At 46.5% G+C, this 19852-nt stretch overlaps 1 protein-coding gene across 7 annotated transcripts in view; it reads right to left on the reverse strand.

The window, feature by feature from the left end:
* Positions 1-19852, reverse strand: part of ubr2 (ubiquitin protein ligase E3 component n-recognin 2) — a 256169-nt gene that overhangs the window by 8743 nt on the left and 227574 nt on the right. For 6 of the 7 annotated variants that reach the window (XM_034185748.1, XM_034185745.1, XM_034185746.1 and 3 more), the window contains exons 35-45: positions 13503-13651; positions 13223-13278; positions 12928-13024; positions 12788-12855; positions 7388-7529; positions 7187-7277; positions 6448-6578; positions 6221-6329; positions 6021-6155; positions 5527-5697; positions 5345-5446 (exon numbers count right to left, since the gene is read on the reverse strand). In XM_034185748.1, the coding sequence (XP_034041639.1) occupies positions 5345-5446; positions 5527-5697; positions 6021-6155; positions 6221-6329; positions 6448-6578; positions 7187-7277; positions 7388-7529; positions 12788-12855; positions 12928-13024; positions 13223-13278; positions 13503-13651 (1251 nt within the window). Of the gene's footprint in view, positions 1-5344; positions 5447-5526; positions 5698-6020; positions 6330-6447; positions 6579-7186; positions 7278-7387; positions 7530-12787; positions 12856-12927; positions 13025-13222; positions 13279-13502; positions 13652-19852 lie in introns of those variants that run through there. The other variant, XM_034185750.1, reaches the window with a different exon arrangement.

The following is a 19852-nucleotide window of genomic DNA, read 5'->3' on the forward strand; positions in this document are numbered from 1 at the left end:
CACCTTAAAAGCCTATGGTACATAGCCAACTAATAAAGATAGATTGATCATATGTAAGATCGAAGCATTAACTAATGGTTGGGCTTCCTTGAGCAGCCTGGTGGGAATGGGGTCTAATAGACATGTTGATGGTTTGGATGAAGTAACTAATGAAAATAACTCAGAACAATCTGAGAGAAAAAGTCTAACCAAATACCGGCATCACTGAAAGCAGCCAAAGAGAACGATATGTCTTTGGGATGGTTATGAGTAATTGTTTCTCTAATAGTTAAAATTTTATTAGCAAAGAAAGTCATGAAGTCATTACTAGTTAAAGTTAAAGGAATACTTGGCTCAATAGAGCTCTGACTCTGTCAGCCTGGCTACAGTGCTGAAAAGAAACCTGGGGTTCTTATTTTCTTCAATAAGTGATGAGCAGTAAGATGTCCTAGCTTTACGGAGGGCTTTTTTTTTATAGAGCAACAGACTCTTTTTCCAGGCTAAGTGAAGATCTTCTAAATTAGTGAGACACCATTTCCTCTCCAACGTATGGGTTATCTGCTTTAAGCTGCGAGTTTGGGAGTTATACCACGGAGTCAGGCACTTCTGATTTAAGGCTCTCTTTTTCAGAGGAGCTACAGCATCCAAAGTTGTCCTCAATGAGGATGTAAAACTATTGACGAGATAATCTATCTCACTCACAGAGTTTAGGTAGCTACTCTGCCCTGTGTTGGTATATGGCATTGGAGAACATAAAGAAGGAATCATATCCTTAAACCTAGTTACAGTGCTTTCTGAAAGACTTCTACTGTAATGAATCTTATTCCCCACTGCTGGGTAGTCCATCAGAGTAAATGTAAATGTTATTAAGAAATGATCAGACAGAAGGGGGTTTTCAGGGAATACTGTTAAGTCTTCAATTTCCATACCATAAGTCAGAACAAGATCTAAGGTATGATTAAAGTGGTGGGTGGACTCATTTACATTTTGAGCAAAGCCAATTGAGTCTAACAATAGATTAAATGCAGTGTTGAGGCTGTCATTCTCAGCATCTTGTGGATGTTAAAATCGCCCACTATAATTATCTTATCTGAGCTAAGCACTAAGTCAGACAAAAGGTCCAAAAATTCACAGAGAAACTCACAGTAACGACCAGGTGGACGATAGATAACAACAAATAAAACTGGTTTTTGGGACTTCCAATTTGGATAGACAAGACTAAGAGTCAAGCTTTCAAATGAATTAAAGCTCTGTCTGGGTTTTTAATTAATTAATAAGCTGGAGTGGAAGACTGCTGCTAATCCTCCGCCTCTGCCCGTGCTACGAGTGTTCTGGCAGTTAGTGTGACTCGGGGGTGTTGACTCATTTAAACTAACATATTCATCCTGCTGTAACCAGGTTTCTGTAAGGCAGAATAAATCAATATGTTGATCAATTATTATATCATTTACTAACAGGGACTTAGAAGAGAGAGACCTAATGTTTAATAGACCACATTTAACTGTTTTAGTCTGTGGTGCAGCTGAAGGTGCTATATTTTTTCTTTTTTAATTTTTATGCTTAAATAGATTTTTACTGGTTGTTGGTGGTCTGGGAGCAGGCACCGTTTCTACGGGGATGGGGTAATGAGGGGATGGCAGGGGAGAGAAGCTGCAGAGAGGCGTGTAAGACTACAACTCTGCTTCCTGGTCCCAACCCTGGATAGTCACGGTTTGGAGGATTTAAGAAAATTGGCCAGATTTCTAGAAATGAGAGCTGCTCCATCCAAAGTGGGATGGATGCCGTCTCTCCTAACAAGACCAGGTTTTCCCCAGAAGCTTTGCCAATTATCTATGAAGCCCACCTCATTTTTTGGACACCACTCAGATAGCCAGCAATTCAAGGAGAACATGCAGCTAAACATGTCACTCCCGGTCAGATTGGGGAGGGGCCCAGAGAAAACTACAGAGTCCGACATTGTTTTTGCAAAGTTACACACCGATTCAATGTTAATTTTAGTGATCTCCGATTGGCGTAACCGGGTGTCATTACTGCCGACGTGAATTACAATCTTACCAAATTTACACTTAGCCTTAGCCAGCAGTTTCAAATTTCCTTCGATGTCGCCTGCTCTGGCCCCCGGAAGACAACTGACTATGGTTGCTGGTGTTGGTAACTTCACATTTCTCAAAACAGAGTCGCCAATAACCAGAGTTTGTTCCTCGGTGGGTGTGTCGCCGAGTGGGGAAAAACGATTAGAGATGTGAACGGGTTGGTGGTGTACAGGGGGCTTCTGTTTAGGACTACGCTTCCTCCTCACAGTCACCCAGTCGGCCTGCTTTCCCGGCTGCTCGGGATCTGCTGGAGGGGAACTAACGGCGGCTAAGCTACCTTGGTCCGCACCGACTACAGGGGCCTGGCTAGCTGTAGAATTTTCCAAGGTGAGGAGCCGAGTCTCCAATTCGCCCAGCCTGGCCTCCAAAGCTATGAATAAGCTATACTTATTACAAGTACCATTACTGCTAAAGGAGGCCGAGGAATAACTAAACATTTCACACCCAGAGCAGAGAAGTGTGGGAGAGACAGGAGAAGCCACCATGCTAAACCGGCTAAGAGCTAGTAGCTGCGCTAAGGTAGCGAATTCCTAAAAACACACAAAGTGAATAATGTGTAAATAATTTAGAGGTGATTCAGCAGGAGTGCTTTAGTTAAGGCACGTGAAGATTACACTGTGAAACAAATCGTTATCTAGTTAACTAGATCAATCTAACTGCGCAGATTAAACAGCTAACAGATACAGCAAAACACCGCTGTGCTCCAGAACAGGAAGTGATACAATACCGCCGTGAGAGCCAATCACCAGTAGAGGCAGCATTTTTAGCTACTTTTTACTTTCCTTTCTACCGCTCATGAAGACACTGTGTGTTTTTCTGTGCCCTTTTTGAGCGTGTAGTTTTACTGCATTGAGTACACGGTATAAAACAATCCTGCGTGGTTTATATTTCAGGAACAATGGAACACAGCAGGAATCAGAAATTGGCGTCGGCTAACGCTGTCTTGTGAGGGTGTGGCTTCCAGTCATGCTGAGTGCCGTTGCTTTGCTCTGACTTGCGCTGAAACCACTTAATTTCTGCGTCGAGATGTTTCATTTTTTTGGCGTCTGATTCGCTTCGTCCTTTGCGTCCCTCGCGCTGTTGTGATGCTGAGCTACATCGTCTTGCCACTGGGTTGCTTCCACGTGGCGTCGTCATGATGCTGCACGACACATCTCGAAGTGGGTCTGGTGTGAAAGAGGCTCTACTGTATGTTAATGTGAGGGATGCAGACAGAATCACATCCTCCCCCCTCTAGTCTGCGGATGTCTGACCACAATCTGGTCCACCTACAGCCCCCCGCCCCCCGGTTCGAGGGCAGCTGGTATCCACTCACTCTGTCAGGAGGTGATCCTCTGAAGTGGAAAGTGCCCTGAGAGACTGCTACCACACCATGTTCTGGATGAGCTGATCAACCCACACGGTGAGGACACTGAGGGGCTGACACACTGTCTGACAGATTAGCTTAACTTCTGTGCAGACATGATCTCCTCAACCAAGACTGTCCGCTGTTACCCCAATAACAAACCATGGGTAACACGGGAAGTCAAAGGTGTCCTCAACAGGAAGAAGATCACCTTCAGAAGCAACGGCATGGAGGCAATGAAGGCAGCACAGCAGGAGGTGAAACTCTGCATGAGTGAAGCAAAGGAAGCTACAGGAGAAAGATGGAGCAGAAGCTGAAACAAAAAAACACATGGAGGAGGTCTGGGGAGGTGTGAAAACCATCACAGGATATAAAGACCAGAGTCACGGGGGACAATGGAGAAGGTGAACAAACTTAACTTCATCAACCAGTTCAACCAGTCCATGCCCCCCCAACCCTCTCCCTCACTGCAGCCACCCCAACTACTGAAGACCTGTGCGACTGAATTAGGAGAACTGCTACAACTCTACAACTTATCTTCAACCTTAGCCTGCAGATAGGGAGAGTGCCCACCCTCTGAAGACAACATGCATGGTTCCAGTTCCTAAGAAGAACCGGCCCAGTGAGCTGAATGACTTCTGACCAGTGGCACTCACTCCACACCTGATGAAGACATTGGATCGGCTCTTCCTCAAACCCCAGGTGCAACACACCCAGGACTGTCTGCAGTTTGCATATCAGGCAGGTGTTGGTGTGGAGGATGCCATCCTCTACCTACTTGCACCTGCATAATAGAAGCAGCACAGTGAAGATTCTCTTCCTGGACTTTTCGAGTGCCTTCCATACCATCCAGCCCCTTGTGCTTCAGAATAAACTGAACAGGATGCAAGTGGACCCCTGCCTGTTCACTTGGATCTCCAGCTATCTCACTGACAGGCTGCAATATGTCAGGCAGAGGGACACCACATCTGACACTGTGATCACCAGCACTGGAGCACCCCAGGGCACGGTGCTGGCCCCTCTTCTCTTCACCCTGTACACCTCAGACTTCTGTTACAACTCTGAACTGTGTCACATCCAGAAGTTTGCAGATGACACAGCCATTGTTGGATGCATTAGGGATGATAGAGAGGAGTACAGGAACCTAATGAAAGATTTTCTTGCCTGGTGCCACACAAACCATCTACAGCTCAACACCTTGAACACAAAGGAGCTGGTCATTGACTTGAGGAAGTCCAGACCAAGACCACGGCCAGTTTTGATGGAGGGAGCTGAGGTGGAGGCTGTGGATTCCTACAAGTACCTCAGGCTGTGGCTGGACAGCAAACTGGACTGGACAACCCACATCAACCACCTGTACAGGAAGGATAGAGCAGCCTAGACTTCCTGAGGAGGCTGCCGTCGTTTAACATCTGCAGAAAACTCCTGTGGATGTTCTACCAGTCCATAGTAGCCAGTGTCCTCTTTTACAGCGTGGTGTGCCGGGGGGGGCACATCCAAGAAGGACAAATCCAGGCTGGACAAATTGATCAGGCGGGCTGGCTCTGTGGTTGACATGAAGCTGGACTCTCTGGTGACGGTGGCAGAGAAGAGAACACTGGACAAACAGCTGGACATTCTGGATGATGCCAGTCAGCCTCTGCACACCGTCAACAGCAACCAGAGGAGCCTCTTCAGCCACAGACTACTGCTTCCCAAGTGCAGGACCAACAGACTGAGAAACTCCTTTGTCCCTCAGGTCCATCAGACTGTACAACTCCTCACTCAGAGGGAGGAGGAGGAACAGGAAGACAGACTTTTCCATACTGTGTAGGACCCTGATGATTTTTTTAAACCCACAGGTAAGACAGGAGAGAGAAAAAAATGTCTGAAATCAAGACCAAGGCAGGATAAATGTATGTGTGTGTGTGGGGGTGGGTACACGTACTTAAGGCCCTGGTCGGTTTCTCCGTAGTCGTCCAGGTATGGCGGTGGATAGAAACAGCCCTTATTCTTCCCAGCCATGAACAGAACCTGACACTCTCTGACCCTGAACAAACACAGTCAGCATCAGGACACTCGACTGCAGTACCGTGGCAGTACTACAGACAGTTCCACCTGAGGAGGTACCTGAGGAAGAGCCCGACACCGGCTCCACAGCTGAAGGTGTGTGCGGTGCAGGCCCCCACGTCCTCTCCGTCCACTTCGGTCTGGCAGCAGTAACTCTGAGAACACAGCATGGAGCCACAAACCAGGCACAGCGTCGGAGTTCGGGACTTGTCGCCTCCAGACTTTGGACACCTGCACAGGTATCATAGACTTTAGACAAAGGAAGGAGCCACTGACTTTTGCTGGACAGAGTTGGACTTTGTGCAGACGTCACACTGCACTTCAGCGCCCCCTGCAGGACTGTTCCTTAGTGGAAGCTCGTTTGTTTGTTTTCAGACATATTTGATACTCAAATTTGTGTGGTTCAGCAGTTCAGCATCTCCACACGGGAAGTCTTTAACGTTCATCTTTGGTCACAAAAACTCCACCTGTAGCCCCGCCCTCATTTCAGTGTGACCGACATGAAGAAGAGATGAAAGTTGTGTGTTTCCTGTTGGGATGCATGCGGTACTGACATGAAACTGGAGGCCTGGTTGATCAGGACACTGTAGTCTTCTGGGAGGTCAATGAGTCTGTTGGATTCTCGGGGAAACCTGACCATGGCCACACCCTTCTGCAGACTGTGCATGACTGCTGGGTGACAGCACCACCTGCAGGACACAAATGGCACAATGTTTAGTGTGAAGGTGGCAGGTTTGAGAACCGTGTGTCATACCTGCGGATCAGAGGGTCCAACAGACCACGATGACTCTGGAAGAGCTGCAGCAGGTTGGAGGGCAGACTGAGGTAGCTGCACAGCGCCTCCCACTGGCCAGAGCCCACAACTGCAGCACATTAACAGCCTCATTCAGCCACATATGTTAAAAAAAGGTGGATGTGTGTTTCTAAAACCATCAGATAAATGTCAAACTCAAATCCAGCACCATGAGTGTGCAAAGATACCCAGCAGATCAGCAGGGGGCGCCGCAGAGTTCAAGTAGTGGAAGAACAGGGCTGTGGATCTGAGGAAAGGCAGGATGCCGGCTTTAACACAACGCCAGAGCTGCCACCCAGAGGTCACTTCAGGTAAGACGCTGACAACAAACAGAGCAGGAAGTTCAAAGAGTGACATCATCAATATCCAATCACACAGCTGATCAATCACATCAGGAGCCCACTCTCTTATTAGTCACTTCCTTTGGCTCGGGGCACCGCAGTCGATCCAACATGGACTCACAGGCTGATTTGGTGCAGGTTTTACGCCCCACGCATTTTGTGACAACCCCAGACGCACACAGAGAACGAGATGTCAATCAGGAGTGATTTCAAACCTCAGTTAGTGCAGAAATGACAACGAAAATCAAGCGACTGTTCTCATTTTTAAGTCACTTATTTTTATATTCATTTTGAACTTCACTCATGTTGCTCAAGAAATTAAAAGCAGCAACTGTACTTAAAAAAATTACAGGAAAATACAAAAAGTCATCTCAGGTCAGGCACCTGGAGCCCCGGGGGTCCAGGGCACTGCACCCGGCACGTCCAGTCTGAGGACTGTCCTCCGGAGAAAAGCAGCAGAACACTGCATGTTCTGGATGCCGTTTGATCTCATGTCTTTAGAATACCTGCGTGGTGACAGAAATTCATTCCCATTCTGTGACTCCTCACTGTAAAGGTCACTGCTGCTTCGCTGCGACCGTCTCACCTGCTCAGGTGATTCCTCAGTGTGTCATAGAGCTGATAGGTGAGGTCCTCCTCCTCTGATTCTCCACAGTCCTGATCCATACACACCTCCTCTGCACGTGCACGCACACAGACAGATCATTCCTGACTACACCTGCCACAGGTGGCGCTGTGACATCATCCTGGCACTTTATATCAATCATGAGCTGTAAGCCACACAAACCTGAGGAGGTGGAGGTGAGCAGGATTTGGACCACATGAGCCACAGAGACCAGGTGAAGGAGGTGAAGGTGGGAGGAGTCAACCACAGTCTGTCGTGATTGATCCAGACAGTGGATGGAATCGTAGGACAGAACACTGTAGACCTGCAGACACACAAACTGGGTTTAACCTGGCTTATGCTGAGACTCAAACCATACCTGATCTCACCTGTGGCAGCCGATGACCCAATCAGACTCAGAACAGGAAATCAAACACAGAGGGACTAGACCAGTCAGAGAATGATCATTCTGAGCTCAACTGCCCACAGAGACTGTCCACAGAGACTGCACTGACTGCACCATATTCTCCTCAATAGGCTGGAGAATCATTTTGGGATTACTGGGAGTGCCCTTGCATGGCTGACATCAAACCTGACCAGTCCTCGTTACTGTGTTTTGTACAATAACACTACCTCTAACCTTACTGACATGAAATTTGGGGTTCCACAGGGGTCCGTCTTAGGCCCCTTGCTTTTCTCCCTTTATATAGCACCCCTTGGGCAAATATTGCAGTGTTTTAGGATTACCTTTCACTGCTATGCTGATGATACTCAGTTATACATGCCGATAACTGCCAGTAATCTCATCCACATAAAATCCTTAGAAGATTGCCTTGCATCAGTGAGAAGTTGGATGTCTACAAACTTCTTACTTTTAAACTCTGATAAGACTGAAATGATGGTTCTTGGTCCAGTGAGACATCTGTATCAATTTCACCAGTTAACGCTTAGCCTAGGCTCGTGTGTCATACATCACACTGAAAAAGTGAGGAACCTTGGGGTAAGTTTTGATCCTTTGACCTCCACATTAGAGATATTATGAGGACTGATTTCTTCCACCTGCGAAATATAGTGAAGATTCGTCCCATCCTGTCTTATGGCTGATGCTGAGACCCTGATCCATATGTTTGTCTCTTCTAGATTGGACTACTGCAATGTTCTATTTTCTGGTTTACCGCAGTCCAGCATTAGGGCTCTCCAATTGGTTCAAAATGCTGCAGCCAGACTTTTGACACGAAGCAGAAAGTTCGACCACATTAAACTCATTTTGGCGTCTCTTCACTGGCTTCCTGTTCCAGTGAGATCAGATTTTAAGGTTCTGCTACTAGCCTATAAAACTGTTCATGGACTGGCACCTCCCTACTTAGCCGACCTAATTAAACCCTACGTACCGGCCCGGGCTCTGTTCTCAGGGTGCCGGACTATTTTGTGTCCCTAGGGTGAATAAGAAGTCTGTGGGTCAAAGAGCTTTCGTTTATCATGTCCCTGTTCTGTGGAATGATCTCCCCATGTCAATAAAACAGTCAGATTCTGTATTGACTTTCAAGTCCAGACTTAAGACGCACTTATTTCCCCTTTTGTATGGCTAGCATACTGACATAGTATGTGACTATGATTTTACTTTTTAAAATTAATTTAATTAGGAAACAGAGCGGACTGCGGCCTCAACTTCATCTCTGTCTGATGTGCGGAGGGAAATGCGCGGGAGGGGCATCTATAGATGACAGGACGCTGGACTGATAGCGAAATGCCATACCTGAAACTGATGCATCAGCACAATACCTCTAAAGTTACAATGTAATACCTCTAAAGTTACAGCACAATACCTCTAAAGTTACAGCACAATACCTCTAAAGTTACAGCGTAATACCTCTAAAGTTCCAGGACAATACCTCTAAAGTTCCAGGACAATACCTCTAAAGTTCCAGGACAATACCTCTAAAGTTCCAGGACAATACCTCTAAAGTTACAGCATGATACTGTCATGATTTTGGCTTGATCAGGGTGTTGAGCCCCCCCCCCTTCTGTTCTCTTTCTTCCCCAGTTTTGATTTATTAGTTGTTTGTTTTCATCCTGGTTTATTCTCTGTTCTAGTTTTGCTGTTCTCATTTTGGTTGGTTTCTGTTGTACTTTTATATCGGGTTTTGCTTTCTGTTTATTAGTCTGTTCCTGTTTAGTTTTGCTTTAGTATTGATTTCCAGATCAGTTCTCATGTAGTTTCTTTTGTTCTCATGCTCATGTTTGATTTCAGTTGTTGTTATAGTAGTTTTATATTCTGTGTTAGCTCTCTTCTTAGTTTGCCCTCACATCCATCTTATTATGTTCACAACTCTGCACCTGCTATTGTCTGTCTCACACCTTGATTCTGTCCGCTCTGTGTTTTCTTTCACTCTCACTCTTGGCACCTGCTCACGCATCTCTGTATCCTACGTCACTTCACTTTGTGCACTCTCTTCTTCCCCATCTTGCACAGTGTTTCATCTTTGTTCACTAGCCACACCCCTTTCTAGATTGTTCCTCACATGCACCTTGTTAATTCCTGTCCTATTTAACCACCTCCCTGACACCACTTCCCCGCCAGTTTGTTGTCTTGTACACATTCCAGCTCTTGTTACAGCACAACACCTCTAAAGTCACAGCGTAATACCGCTAAAGTTGCAGCGTAATACCTCTAAAGTTACAGCGTAATACCGCTAAAGTTGCAGTGTAATACCTATAAAGTTACAGTGTAATACCGCTAAAGGTACAGCAGAACACCTCTAAAGTTACAGCGTAATATGTCTAAAGTTACAGCGTAATACCTCGAAAGGTACAGGACAGTACCTCTAAAGTTACAGCGTAATACCGCTAAAGTTGCAGTGTAATACCTATAAAGTTACAGTGTAATACCGCTAAAGGTACAGCAGAACACCTCTAAAGTTACAGCGTAATATGTCTAAAGTTACAGCGTAATACCTCGAAAGGTACAGGACAGTACCTATAAAGTTACAGCGTAATACCTCGAAAGGTACAAGACAATACCTATAAAGTTACAGCATAGTAAATTTTGTAGAGTAAAATTTAGTCTGCTGGAATTGGCCCCAGTCCAAAGTGAATTAAATATACGCTATTACAGCGTAAAATTAACTCTTATTGGAGTAGAAACACTACTACTCTACCATATTATTTCACTCTATTCATATTAGAGTGTACTCGTATTTTACTCAGCAAACCTCATCCCTCTTTCATGATTGTGACAAGACTTTTCTTCCGGTTTGTAGGGAGTCATGTCATCACAGATTCCTCCAACTAACGTCTCCTTGTCCACCTCAGGGTCACAGTCCGCTCTCTCAGCTCCTTGCACAGTCTGGATTTTCCAACACGTTGTGCACTATGAGTCCTCAGAGGAACACTGGTGACTCCAATAAAATCCCCAGCAAGTTTCAGGGTCTAGTCACAGAAGAACAGCCACATTCCCTCTGGTTCACTAGCAGTGTCCATGTCTGCAAGTTCTCAAACCAAGCTGCAAACAAACTCCCAAGAAATGGTCTGATCTTCGATCAGAAAGCGCTGTAACTAGGTTTAAGGATATGATTCCTTCTTTATGTTCTCTAATGCCATATACCAACACAGTGCAGAGTAGCTACCTAAACTCTGTAAGTGAGATAGAGTATCTCGTCAATAGTTTTACATCCTCATTGAGGACAACTTTGGATGCTGTAGCTCCTCTAAAAAAGAGAGCTTTAAATCAGAAGTGCCTGACTCCGTGGTATAACTCACAAACTCGTAGCTTAAAGCAGATAACCCGTAAGTTGGAGAGGAAATGGCGTCTCACTAATTTAGAAGATCTTCACCTAGCCTGGAAAAAGAGTCTGTTGCTCTATAAAAAAGCCCTCCGTAAAGCTAGGACATCTTTCTACTCATCACTAATTGAAGAAAATAAGAACAACCCCAGGTTTCTTTTCAGCACTGTAGCCAGGCTGACAAAGAGTCAGAGCTCTATTGAGCTGAGTATTCCATTAACTTTAACTAGTAATGACTTCATGACTTTCTTTGCTAACAAAATTTTAACTATTAGAGAAAAAATTACTCATAACCATCCCAAAGACGTATCGTTATCTTTGGCTGCTTTCAGTGATGCCGGTATTTGGTTAGACTCTTTCTCTCCGATTGTTCTGTCTGAGTTATTTTCATTAGTTACTTCATCCAAACCATCAACATGTTTATTAGATCCCATTCCTACCAGGCTGCTCAAGGAAGCCCTACCATTATTTAATGCTTCAATCTTAAATATGATCAATCTATCTTTGTTAGTTGGCTATGTACCACAGGCTTTTAAGGTGGCAGTAATTAAACCATTACTTAAAAAGTCATCACTTGACCCAGCTATCTTAGCTAATTATAGGCCAATCTCCAACCTTCCTTTTCTCTCAAAAATTCTTGAAAGGGTAGTTGTAAAACAGCTAACTGATCATCTGCAGAGGAATGGTCTATTTGAAGAGTTTCAGTCAGGTTTTAGAATTCATCATAGTATAGAAACAGCATTAGTGAAGGTTACAAATGATCTTCTTATGGCCTCGGACAGTGGACTCATCTCTGTGCTTGTTCTGTTAGACCTCAGTGCTGCTTTTGATACTGTTGACCATAAAATTTTATTACAGAGATTAGAGCATGCCATAGGTATTAAAGGCACTGCGCTGCGGTGGTTTGAATCATATTTGTCTAATAGATTACAATTTGTTCATGTAAATGGGGAATCTTCTTCACAGACTAAAGTTAATTATGGAGTTCCACAAGGTTCTGTGCTAGGACCAATTTTATTCACTTTATACATGCTTCCCTTAGGCAGTATTATTAGACGGTATTGCTTAAATTTTCAGGTGACCCTGAACCATCCCTTGGTTATGCTGCTATAGACGTAGACTGCTGGGGGGTTCCCATGATGCACTGTTTCTTTCTCTTTTTGCTCTGTATGCACCACTTTGCATTTAATCATTAGTGATCGATCTCTGCTCCCCTCCACAGCATGTCTTTTTCCTGGTTCTCTCCCTCAGCCCCAACCAGTCCCAGCAGAAGACTGCCCCTCCCTGAGCCTGGTTCTGCTGGAGGTTTCTTCCTGTTAAAAGGGAGTTTTTCCTTCCCACTGTAGCCAAGTGCTTGCTCACAGGGGGTCGTTTTGACTGTTGGGGTTTTACATAATTATTGTATGGCCTTGCCTTACAATATAAAGCGCCTTGGGGCAACTGTTTGTTGTGATTTGGCGCTATATAAAAAAATTGATTGATTGATTGATTGAGCTTAAAGTGTGACCAGATATCATTTGGGCACTGAGCAGATGTCTGAATCCTCTAGGAAGCTGAAACAAGACTGTGGTGAAAGTTTTAAATCAGGTTACTGATCCAGACCTCACTGTTCTGTTCATGTCCAGCTTTTAAACGTGACCTGCGAGGAACCACAGAGCTGCAAATAACAACATAAATATCCACTTAAGTGTTTGGATCATCACCACAGGGTGATATTTGCCCACTCGGGCACTGTGACACGTGGATGATTTGTTCCTGCAGTTTGAGGACGTGCTGCAGAGAAGAACATGCCTGAACTCACCAGCAGGTGGAACATGTCGATGTCCAGGATGCAAGGAGAGTTTTCCACCCAAGAGTCTGGAACCAAAGCTATGAGACAAACATGTGATTAAAGGGTGATTACAATCAAACACACACTATAATGTGTGTGTGTGTGTGTACCTGCAAATAGCCTGATGAAGTGTGTGTGAACTGCTTTCTGTTGAGCTGTGGTCCAACAAGCTGAACTGAACCTGATGAGTGAGCGCAAACACTCATCCTGTCTCACACACACACACACACACACACACACACACACACACACACACACACACACACACACACACACACACACACACACACACACACACACACACACACACACACACACACACACACACACACACACACACACACACACACAGGTTAGTCAACATGTCAATCACACACACTTGACGTGTTTTTACGTGTTCCGTACCTGTCTGCAGGGTAAACTGCCAAACAGTGGCTTATCATCATCCAGCAGGACGCGCTCTGCACAGACACACATGTAAAGAAGATCAGAGTGGAATCTGATATGTATAAAGTGTGCCTGAACTTTGACCCCTGTGTATACCTGCAGCCAGGACAGTGTGTGCTACCTTTGACATCTATGTGTATACCTGTAGCCTGGACGGCGTGTGTGACCTTTGACCCCTATGTGTGTATACCTATAGCCTGGGTGGAGTGTGTGACCTTTAACCCCTGTGTGTGTATACCTGTAGCCTGGACGGTGTAGGCACAGCTGGCCCAGCTCTGCAGTGGCACCCTGTCATCATGCTCATTGGGATCCAGCTTCAGTCCCACTTTGTAGGTGGACATGCTGAAGGTGGTGATCATCTCACTGATGCTGCTATTAAACAGGTTCCTGTAGGAGACACCACCAACTGACATGACGTAAAGCTGTAGAGCCACCCCCATCTACTAAACTGACAAAATTTAGTTTTTCCTGAAATCCAAGCAATATAATGTTGGTTTATTTCAGAAACATCTTGTAAAATTACAGCTCATTTTAAACAAGAGAACATATCTGACAGGAATTTCATAATGAATATTTTCTTTTCTATTTAACACCATCTGCAGGAGGGCGTGCATGCGTGCGTGCGAGTGAGAGCTTTTGAAATGAACAGAAGTTAAGCCACCCTGACACTTGCAGGAATTTGACCCCCACAACACTGGTACACAGTCTGGTGTGCCAGAGAGTAAACTTGTTGTAAATTGAGCGCGGCTGCACGCAAGTGCACAAAGAAAATTCTGAAGTGTTCAAAATCTCATATTATTATCACATTATATTCAATATATTCAAAAACACTGAGTGGACTTTATTGTGAAAGACAGGTTTGTCACTAGATTTCCTGTTGCTATTTTTATTTTTTCAAATTTGTACCATCCATCCATCCATCCATTTTCTTCTGCTTCATCTAGGGTCAGGTCGTAGGGGCAGCAGCTCAAGCAAAGCCGCCCAGACCTTCCGATCCACACACACCTCCCCCAGCTCTTCCGGGGGAACCCCAAGGTGTTCCCAAGCCAGCCGAGAGATGTAGTCCCTCCAGCGTGTCCTGGGTCTTCCCCGGGTCCTCCTCCCAAAGGGACGTGCCCAGAACACCTCTCCAGGGAGGCGTCCAGGGGACATCCTGAAAAGATGCCCGAGCCACCTCAACTGACTCCTTTCGATGTGGAGGAGCAGCAGCTCGACTCCGAGCTCCTCACCCTATCTCCAAGGGAGCGCCCAGCCACCCTGCGGGGGAAACTCATCTCGGCCACTTGTACTCGCGATCTCGTTCTTTCGGTCATGAGCCAAACCTCATGACGATAGGTGAGGATCGGAACGTAGACTGATCGGTAAATCGAGAGCTTTGCCCCCCTACTCAGCTCTCTCTTCACCACGACGGTCTGATACAGCGACCGCATCACTGCAGATGCTGCACCGACCCGTCTATCGATCTCACGCTCCATCCGTCCCTCACTCGTGAACAAGACCCCGAGATACTTAAACTCCTCCACTTGAGGCAAGGACGCTCCACCGACCTGAAGAGGGCAAAGTACCTTTTTCCGGTCGAGAACCATGGCCTCGGATTTGGAGGTGCTGATTTTCATCCCAGACGCTTCACACTCGGCTGCAAACCACCCCATTGCATGCTGAAGGTCCTGATTTGACGAAGCCAACAGAACCACATCGTCCGCAAACAGCAGAGACGAGATTCTGTGGTTCCCAAACCAGACCCCTCTACACCCTGGCTGCGCCTAGAAATTCTGTCTATAAAAATAATGAACAGAACCGGTGACAAAGGGGCAGCCCTGGCGGAGGCCAATGTGCACTGGAAACAGATTTGACTTACTACTGCCAATGCGAACCAAGCTCCTGCTGCGGTCGTACAGGGACCGGATAGCCCTTAGCAAAGGACCCCGGACCCCATACTCCCGGAGCACTCCCCACAGGGTGCCCCGAGGGACACGGTCGAACGCCTTCTCCAGATCCACAAAACACATGTGGACTGGTTGGGCGAACTCGCATGAACCCTCGAGCACCCGATGGAGCGTGTAGAGCTGGTCCAGTGTCCCGCGACTAGGACGAAAACCACACTGCTCCTCCTGAATCCGAGGTTCGACCATCGGTCAAATTCTCCTCTCCAGTACTCTGGAATAGACCTTACCGGGGAGGCTGAGGAGTGTGATCCCCCTATAGTTGTAACACACCCTCCGGTCCCCCTTCTTAACCACAGGGACCACCACCCCGGTCTGCCAATCCAGAGGCACTGTCCCTGATCACCACGCGATGTTGCAGAGTCAGGGTCAACAGCTCCCCACCCACACCGTCAACAGTGCTGGTGGAGAGCTGCTTCCGCCTCCTGAGGCGTCGGACGGTTTGCCAGAATCTCTTCGAGGCTGACCGAAAGTCCTCCTCCATGGCCTCCCCGAACTCCTCCCAGACCCGAGTTTTTGCTTCTGCGACTGCACGGGCTGCAGCATGCTTGGCCTGCCGGTACCATTCAGTTGCCTCTGGGGTCCCACCTACCAACAAAGATAAGTAGGACTCCTTCAGCTTGACGGCATCCCTTACTTCCGGTGTCCACCACCGGGTTCGGGGATTGCCGCCGTGACAGGCACCAGAGACCTTGCGACCACAGCTACGAGCGGCCGCATCGACAATGGAGGTGGAGAACATGGTCCACTCGGACTCCAAGTCTCCAACCTCCCCCGGGATCTGGGAGAAGCTCTCCCGGAGGTGGGAGTTGAAGACCTCGCTGACAGAGGGTTCCACCAGTCGTTCCCAGCAGACCCTCACGATACGTTTGGGCCTGCCAGGTCTGACCGGCTTCCTCCCCTCCCAGCGGATCCAACTCACAGGAACTCACAACTCACCAGGTGGTGATCGGTCGACAGCTCTGCCCCTCTCTTCATTCGAGTGTCCGAGACACGTGGCCAAAGGTCAGATGATACGACTACAAAGTCGATCATCAACCTCCGACTCAGGGTGTCCTGGTGCCACGTGCATTTATGGACACCCTTGTGCTTGAACATGGTGTTCGTGATGGACAAACTGTGACTAGCACAGAAGTCCAACAACTGAACACCACTCGGGTTCAGATTGGGGAGGCCGTGCTTCCCGATCACCCCCCTCCAGGTCTCACTGTCGCCGCCCACGTGTGCATTGAAATCCCCCAGGAGAACAATGGAGTCCCCAGTCGGAGCGCTATCTAGTACCCCTCCCAGGGACTCCAGGAAGGTCGGGTACTCTGCACTGCCGCTCAGCCCGTAGGCTGAGACAACGGTGAGAGACCTGTCCCCAACCCGAAGGTGTAGGGATGCGACCCTCTCGTTCACCCGAGTGAACTCCAACACATGGCGACTGAGCTGGGAACAATAAGCAATGTGACCCCAGCTCTCCACCTCTCCTCGTGAGCAACGCCAGAAAAATGAAGCGTCCAGCCCCTCTCCAGGAGTTGGGTACCAGAGCCCAAGCTGTGCACAGAGGTGAGCCCGACTATCTCTAGTCGGTATCTCTCAACCTCCCGCACAAGCTCAGGCTCCTTCCCCCCCATCGAGGTGACATTCCACGTCCCAACAGCAAGGGGCTGTGAGCACGGACCAGGCCGCCGGGGCCACCTGCCCTCGACTGCCACCCAACCCTCTCTGCACCCGTCCACCATGGCCCCCTCTGCAGGTGGTGAACCCACAGGAGGGCGGGCCCACGTCGCTCTTTCGGGCTGAGTCCGGCCAGGCCCCATGGGCTAAAGCCCAACCACCAGGCGCTCGCGCGTGAGCCCCAATCCCAGGCCTGGCTCCAGGGTGGGGCCCCGGCTCAGCCATACCGGGCAACGTCTCGGTCCTTGATTTTTTACTGGTCATGGAGGTTCTGAACTGCCCTTAGTCTGACCCGTCACCTAGGACCTGTTTGCCTTGGGAGACCCTACAGGGAGCACAAAGCCCCCGACAACATAGCTCCTAGGATCATCCGGGTACGCAAACTCCCCCACAACGATAAGGTGGCAGCTAAAGGGGGAGTACCTTTAACTCATATACCATCTTCCAGGTGCATTTAATATTAGTAGCAGAAATAAAATAAATGAAAGTGGCAGATTACACAATTATTCACAAAAATACCAGTTACAGGCACCTAAAAGCAGACCAGAGAACAAATGAATTGGTGTTAGAAATGTCTGCTCTCAGATTTGTTAACATGAGGGAGCCAGTCAATAACGTAGAATTTCAAATTAGAACCAGGAGGGTACCAGCTTAATAAATTGAAAGTGAGAATAATCCTCACAACAATACAAATATAACAAAATACAAGATAAACTTCAGCTGCTGTCAGATTTAGACTGGAGAAAGAAATAATGTTAACGAGGTTCATGATCTTTCCAAGTCATATAGGATGCACTGCAGTCTGCCCCCTGCAGGTGGCAACACTGCCCACAAGACTCTCTAGATTCAGAAAGGTGGGGATTTCACCCGACAACTTCCTGTTTGTATTCGGCCTTTGTTCCTGAACCGAGCTGTCAGGTCTCCGCTTAACAAGAGAAAATAAACTTGGAAAAGTATGATTTTGCTGTTTTTAGGTCGTGTGGATCAATTGTGCAGAAATCACTGCTGCACCGTCAGCGCACCTCAACGGGGACACTTGAGTTTGTGACGTCTCTTGGTTTCACATTAGCATTAGCGGAGGTTAGGTGGGGCTAACAGCCCATGTTAAGATGCTAAATTTTAATCTGTAGCGTGTTGTAAATTTAAAAATCGGCAAGCCAACTCATCGTTTCTGTCTGTTAACTGTTATTAGTTTGATCGGCGTCGATTTGTGTGAGTGAGTTCATTTGCTTCTCACGTTTTAACATGTTAGTGGCCAACACAATTTTAACACGACTTTGTGGATCTGTACGTAAACACCCTCGTTTTTTATACGGTATAAGTCCCTGATATGCGCATTCAGTTCAGGAAAGACAGATGTTTGCATCGAAAGTGTTACTTGAGTGTAACCCGCAGCAGATGTTTTAGAAAGCTGCTAAGCTCATTTTTAGCATCTCGTTTTTCACAATAAATCCTCGGTCTCCGCGGTCCAGTTTTTTCCTTCCCAACACACCCGTTAATCATACAAACCATTTGCCAGCACGAACTCAGTGATGGTTCCTTACAGCAAACATTAACATATGGTAGCCTCGGATTACATAAAGGAAAAGCTCCTATGGGAACACAACGGCCCGCGATCAGCATAAAGTCGCATCTCTGCAGGTTGTACTCAGAGGTCGCGGAGGTGAACGCTTTAGCTTCTCTCTTATGCAATTGTTAAAAGATGCGAGTTTGATTTAATATGATTTGAGCTTCCCTAACAATGTGTTTGACAACCCTGATTAGTTCAAGGACAACAGGAGATTTTAGAACATAACAATGTAACATTGCAGTTTCTAGTTTAGTGTAATTTAGGTGATTTTGAGACTGAAAACACTCCCAGTGGGTTATGGCTTTTATGAGATCACCTCCAAATGGTTTGCTTGTGTTTTGCTTACATGTAACAGGAATACATGCGAGTACGGTTTTACAATTTTTTCCAAAAATTTTGGCAGATAAAAATAAACCATATCCCAACCACATTATCCAAATGATATATGCTCATTTGATATGGAAAGTAACATGACAATAGTGTTTATAGTTTTTGAGGCTTTATTCTAACAACCAAATACGAAGAATTCATTACTTCAGCCACTTTTCATTTGCAGTTTATAGGGTACATGCCTTTAGTACAAAACTTTTCTGTTTTTATATTTATTTTTTTCTCTTTTCCCTCTTTTCACACCACTTCAGTTTGCAAATAGCCTGTTTCAGATGATCAGCATGGACCCTTTTTTCTCTTAAACTTTACTTTAGTCAACGTGGAGATTTTCAAAGGGGTAGCATCAGCTGCTACACTGATTAGTTCTTACAACTGTTCTGCACATGCTCCATTGTCTTTTTCTCAATTTTTGTGGGAGTGTTACAGTGTTGCCTACAGGTCTGGCATATGAGGGCTGTCAAAGTATAGGTCCTTTTTATTTTTTTCAAAAACTATATGGATTTCATTCATATGTTTTTACGTCAGACGTGCTTGAACCCTCGTGCGCATGCGTGAGTTTTTCCATGCCTGTCGGAGACTGGCGCGTTGTTTGATCAAAATTTTTTCTAAACCTGTGAGACACATCGAAGTGGACACAGTTCGAAAAATTAAGCTGGTTTTCAGTGAAAATTTTAACGGCTGATGAGAGATTTTGAGGTGATACTGTCGCTTTAAGGACTTCCCACGGAGCGAGACGTCGTGCAGCGCTCTCAGGCGCCGTCAGCCTGTTTCAAGCTGAAAACCTCCACATTTCAGGCTCTACTGATCCAGGACATCGTGAGAGAACAGAGAAGTTTCAGAATAAGTCAGCATTTTATCCGGATATTCCACTGTTAAAGGAGATTTTTTAATGAAAGACGTGCGGACGGGTCGGAACGCAGCCGGCGCGGTGTGGCGGCACAGGAAAAACACCTCCGTGTTGATAACCATTTGTAAAATCCAGGCGGCTTTTGATGGCTTTCAGTGGAGTGAGTATATGAGAAA

The sequence above is a fragment of the Thalassophryne amazonica genome, chromosome 13 (genome assembly GCF_902500255.1).
Source record: "Thalassophryne amazonica chromosome 13, fThaAma1.1, whole genome shotgun sequence".
Lineage (NCBI taxonomy): Eukaryota > Metazoa > Chordata > Actinopteri > Batrachoidiformes > Batrachoididae > Thalassophryne > Thalassophryne amazonica.